The sequence below is a fragment of the Arachis ipaensis genome, chromosome B10 (genome assembly GCF_059453495.1).
Source record: "Arachis ipaensis isolate K30076 ecotype BB chromosome B10, ASM5945349v1, whole genome shotgun sequence".
NCBI lineage: Eukaryota > Viridiplantae > Streptophyta > Magnoliopsida > Fabales > Fabaceae > Arachis > Arachis ipaensis.
In genome coordinates this window covers 144,007,441-144,012,445 of record NC_142435.1, presented here as the reverse complement: position 1 = coordinate 144,012,445, position 5,005 = coordinate 144,007,441, and the positions used below count along the sequence as shown (strand labels likewise).

General features: G+C 41.4%; 1 protein-coding gene across 1 annotated transcript; it reads right to left on the bottom strand.

Annotated features, from left to right (window-relative positions):
• Nucleotides 1-861: 861 nt before the first annotated feature.
• Nucleotides 862-4,737, bottom strand: LOC107622999 (fasciclin-like arabinogalactan protein 15). The gene is made up of 3 exons (XM_021113080.2): nt 2,685-4,737; nt 1,208-1,351; nt 862-1,099 (listed from the first exon to the last, which is right to left on the bottom strand). The coding sequence occupies exons 1-2, from the start codon at nt 4,000-4,002 to the stop codon at nt 1,296-1,298; spliced, it is 1,374 nt and encodes a 457-aa protein (XP_020968739.2). The 5' UTR covers nt 4,003-4,737; the 3' UTR covers nt 862-1,099; nt 1,208-1,295.
• Between the last annotated feature and the right edge of the window lie 268 nt (nt 4,738-5,005).

Sequence of the window (5,005 nt, the reverse complement as noted above, 5' to 3'; positions counted from 1 at the left end):
TAAACCCTTGCTATATGATTGTGATCGAATGAACAATAGCTTGAATAGTTATTAGTGCTGTATTTTGTTTGTTGGTCTTTCTGTCTCAAGTGATGATTTTGTTACGTCTTATTCTCTCGGTTTCAATGTGGGGTTGTTAGGTTCTACGACTTTTGTTTCCCTTGAGAAAAAAATATGAAGTGATGAGGGAGAATAATTTGTTGGGCAATCAAGGAATGATACTACAGTTGGGGCCAGCTTTTATATAGCAAATACCACTATTTCTAGTAATAAGGCATAAACGTGACATAAGAGACTTTATTCAATATTAGTCACTGCCGAAACACCCCCCTTAAAACCAAAAGAAAAAAAGAAAACCACAAAAGAAAAGAATAATGTGAGTATTATATAGTGACCGACACCTTGGGAGGCCCCGCTATGTAAGAACATGAAGGGTGTCTTATTCATGAAATAAATAATCCAACAACTATTTTCTTTTTCATTAATACAGTGCTATTTGTCACCATAAGTATGGATTTCCGTGAAATAACCCTCTAACAGCTTCCCTAATGAAAAATAATAGAGACTGCCTCCACCGACACACAAAGCAAAACTCCATTTTAAGTCCTTGTTTTCTAATGTTCAGCTCAGTTCAGAGGTCCTTGTTTTTTATTTTTTTATTTTTTCTTTAAGTGTTCTGCTGAGAGGTCCATTTCATAGTTGGTTGTAGGAAGAAAGTTGTAAAATGGAGTTGAATTTGGAAGGCTTAATAGCAATAATATAAATAAATATAATAAATAGAGAAGTAACAAGTAGGTCATGTATGAATTTGATTCACAAACAAACAGAAAAAAATTTAATAAAAAGAAGGGAAAAAGGAAAGGAAAGAAAAGTATGCAAATTGCAACCCGTGATGAAGTGTCGTATTCCAAGGTTATTTATGCATACAGATTACAGAGACATTACCAACATAAGATAAAAATTTAATAAAAAAATGATATGTAATTACAGTATGAAACAAAATGACAGAAAAATCGTTGTCTTCTTCTGTATGTCCACCGAAATCCTGCAACGTAATCGCTTTTTTTTTTTGGGCAACTTTTGTATTAACTCTCTACAACTGCATAATCCATGTGAAAAAGAAAATATTGATCAGATTTTTCTGTCATCAAAGGAAATCAAATAAAGCAATAAATGGTGGGTGACTGGGTGGGGGTAAAAAGCTTACCATTCCTCAACTTGTGTACACAAATTCACTCTTTATTTTTTTTTTTTAAATCTTTTTTTTTCAGCGATTAGTTGGAATGGCGATTTCATTAGCAGACTGAGCCAAAAGCTCCAAGCATGTCACAAGCGACTTGCATCAATTTCCCTGCCACATGCCATTAGGTAAAATAAAATGATTAAGTCAACTAATGACGAGGCAAATCTATTACATGTTCAACACAGGAAAAGAAAATATATATACAGATCATGATTGAAGGCAATGAAATTTGTTTGTATCCGTCCTAAAAGCGTATCAAATAACCAATTAATTAAAGCAATATATATGCTAGTAATTGACAAGAAATATAATATAGGGAATGTGAAATTAGATGAAATGAAGCAATAAAATAAAGGGTGTAGGTGAATAATATAATAGTGAGACATAGACAGACTGTTTTGGCACCTAAGGTTGGGCTCGGTGGGTATGGACAATGTGCCTCACAGGTTGGCATCTTTATTCCTTAATTTACTTTTAATATCTTCCGTTCATCACATGGATGGACTAATTAAAGAGGAACAGAGAATCATAGTGATGGAAATGGAATTCATTAGTTAACACACACTTGTCTTGGCATCTCTAATAGTACTATTTTCCTTGGCAACTTCCTCGCGGCTTCCACCATTAAGCGGCATATTCCTATTCCTAATTCCTAATCAATCATTTATCACAGCACACAACTACTTTGTTCTTCCGGTAATAGTGTGAAAAGTGAAACCAAATGCTTTCAGGTTTCAACCCAAGTAAGTACTAACTAAGCTAGCACATAAAGGGTGAAGCAAATAGAAATCCAACACAAGTAACACGAGAATCAATGGTGAAAGGTGGAATTGGGTATGCATACAGCTGGCTCCCTTCTGTAAGAGGAATCTAAAGATTGCTTCAAGCACTTTCCAGAATGCATTTGAGAATGAAATCACTGAGATACACCAGGATCCTTCTTCTTCTTCTCATGCTAATTAATTGCCACCATATAAAAGTTACCAAAGGACTTGTTCTCCTCCTCACCTTACTTGGCTTGAACTCCATTTCTCTTTAGATTCCCATAAGCCAAGACACAAATATCAATAATCTAGAATGAATCTACCTATGCAATTTGCAATTAACGTTGCAAACACAAAAGTCTCTAAACTCAAAACAACTTGCCCCTTAACTTACTTCAACCAGACTTAAGAACCAAAATAGTGGCTTGCAATTCCATATCAGAATCCTGTCTCAAGCATAGGGCTACTGCTAACTGCTACAACTCATTCTAAAACACACTACTGAAAATCAAGAAATAATTTAATATAATTTGCTTGTCCCTCAATACTAAATTCATACTCCAAAATTAAGCAAAAACCAAATAAACAAACAAATATAATCAAAAGAAAGGAACAAAATCATGCAATGCAATAATCAATTCATGCTTAAATAAGGAAATTAATTTATAGTTATATACCTCTCCTAGGCTTGGCAGCAACTTTAACAAGCGGGGTTGTTCTACGGCGAGCCGCCGCCTTATTGTCTTCCTCCTCCTCCTCCCGCGGGAAAAGAACGCCGTCGATCCCCTGGACGGAGATCCTTCCGTCCGTATAGATATCAGGATCAAACAAATACGCAGAGCCATCGCCATTTCCGAATTTTACAGAGCCATCAGCTTCCTGAGCCGCAACCTTATGCGGCAACCGCAACGTATCGTAACGAATCTTCCCGAACCTTCTAACGGCATTGTACATACTCTCCTCCGTCTGGTACTCCGGTATGATGTGATAGTATATGATCTGCTCCGGCGCCCCCGGTTCGCTCAATTGATCCGTCGTAAGCTTCGCCATGGCCTCGTCGTTCGGCGCCAGAACCGTTAGGACGTAACCCTCGGACACCAACCGCCCCATCTCCGTTGCCAGGGAAGTTAGGTTTACAAGAATGTCCGCCATCTCGTTGTACCCGCCGTAATGCAGCAGCGTCTGGATGAAGTCCTTCACCTGGCGCTCTCCGTTGAAGTGGTGGCGGGGGCCGCCGGGTCCTGGTGCCGGCGCCGGAGCTAGAGATGGTCCAGGAGCCATGGCATCATAGATCGGAAGAACCGGAGGCGCTCCGGCGGGAACTGGAGCTGGCTTCTTCAGTCGGTGAGTGCGAGGATCCACCTCCGGAGCTCCCTCCGGTAGTACCGCGGCGATGGAGCGGAGACTACGTCGGCGGTTGAAGTCTTCCTGTACGGATCGAGGAACTAATAATCGTTCGATGCCGTGGATGACACCGTCAGGGCGGACAACGTCGTCAGGGTGGAGGACGGCGGCGGAGTCAACAGTCTTATGTCCCGAGGAGTTGGTAGTCAAATGAAGGTGGTAGTCGGAGGAGAGCGTTGTGTGGCGCACGACGGAGGTAGCGGCGGGAGGCCAGGCGTCGGAGGGGATGCGAGTGGGGAGAATGTGGGACATGAGGAGGGTCTGGAGTGAGTTGAGGTTTCGAGGCTCGAGAAGGAAGCGCTTGAACTCAGGGTCGAGGTCTCGCTCGAGAGCATGGTTGCGTGGTGCGAAGATTGTGATGTTGTGGTTGCCGACAGCTTCTTCAAGCTTCTGAAGGAGTAGTGCCTTCTCTACTAGCTCGGCGAGTTCGGTGTAGTGAGAATCCAAGAGCGCGACGAGGATGGAGTTTGAGTTGATCTGAGGAGAGGTTGAAGACGATGCGGAATGGAGAAGGAATGGGACGAGGAATACGAGACTGAGGAAGAAGGAGAAGTGCTTGTGGTTGCAGACACCATAGACGGAGGTATCCATGGCGCTGGATTGAAGAAGAGGATACAGATACTGAATGCAATGAGACTTTCTTTTCTGTATTAGAACAAGAACAAGAACAAGAACAAGAAGGAGGAGGAGAGTAAAGTGAGGGAGTTGTGGGGTATAGCTGGTGAGTCTCTTTCTTTCTTTCTTTCTTGTTCCAATGGGGTTGTGTGCAGAGACTGGTACTGTGGGGGGGGAAGATGTTAGATGTAAAATGAAAAACTAGCAATATAGAAAGCATACAATTCTTTCAGTGACAGCCTGTATGTGGGGACCACACGGCAACTGGTGTGCTGTTATTATACTCACTACTCACTACTCCTCCTACTCTTTGCTTGTTTTCAAGCCACGCCAAACCCGCTTTTTTTTTTATCCTCTTCTCCGTTTAACATGTGTAATTACCAATAATCTATTCGGTTAGTAAATTCATTTTCCTGAATCCATGCAGGTGTCATGTTATACCATGTTGTAGTATTTCTTAACCATGATGCATATGAATGTTGCTTAATTATTGTTACATAGGGTAAAAAGGAGGGCAGCCCAAAAAAACGTGTTATGTATGGTGTGGATTGTATTTGACTATTTTAAATTTGGGAAAGAAAAGGGAGAGTGCAATGTGGCAAGGTGTCGGTGTTGGAGACAATGAATGAATGATAGAGAATGGGGATGATGCATCATAGTACGCTCCCTCGTGAATTGATAGTTGGTGTTTACATTGATTGATAGCTTCCCTTCCCAGTTCCCACAAGTCTGCTTAGGAAAACTGTTTCACGCAACCATAACGGTGACTTCCCCTCCTGCGGTGGTTCCTCAGTCAATTCTCTATCTTCACTTCACCTTCACTCTCACTCTCATAGCTTAATTAGCTTCCCTCACCCCTCCACTACGTTTCTTCTCATTTTACTTCCTCTGCAAATCACATGCATCACGTAACACTTTGCATTTACAGACAATGAATACTACCATCCATATGCGATGCTCATATTCATACAAACTTACA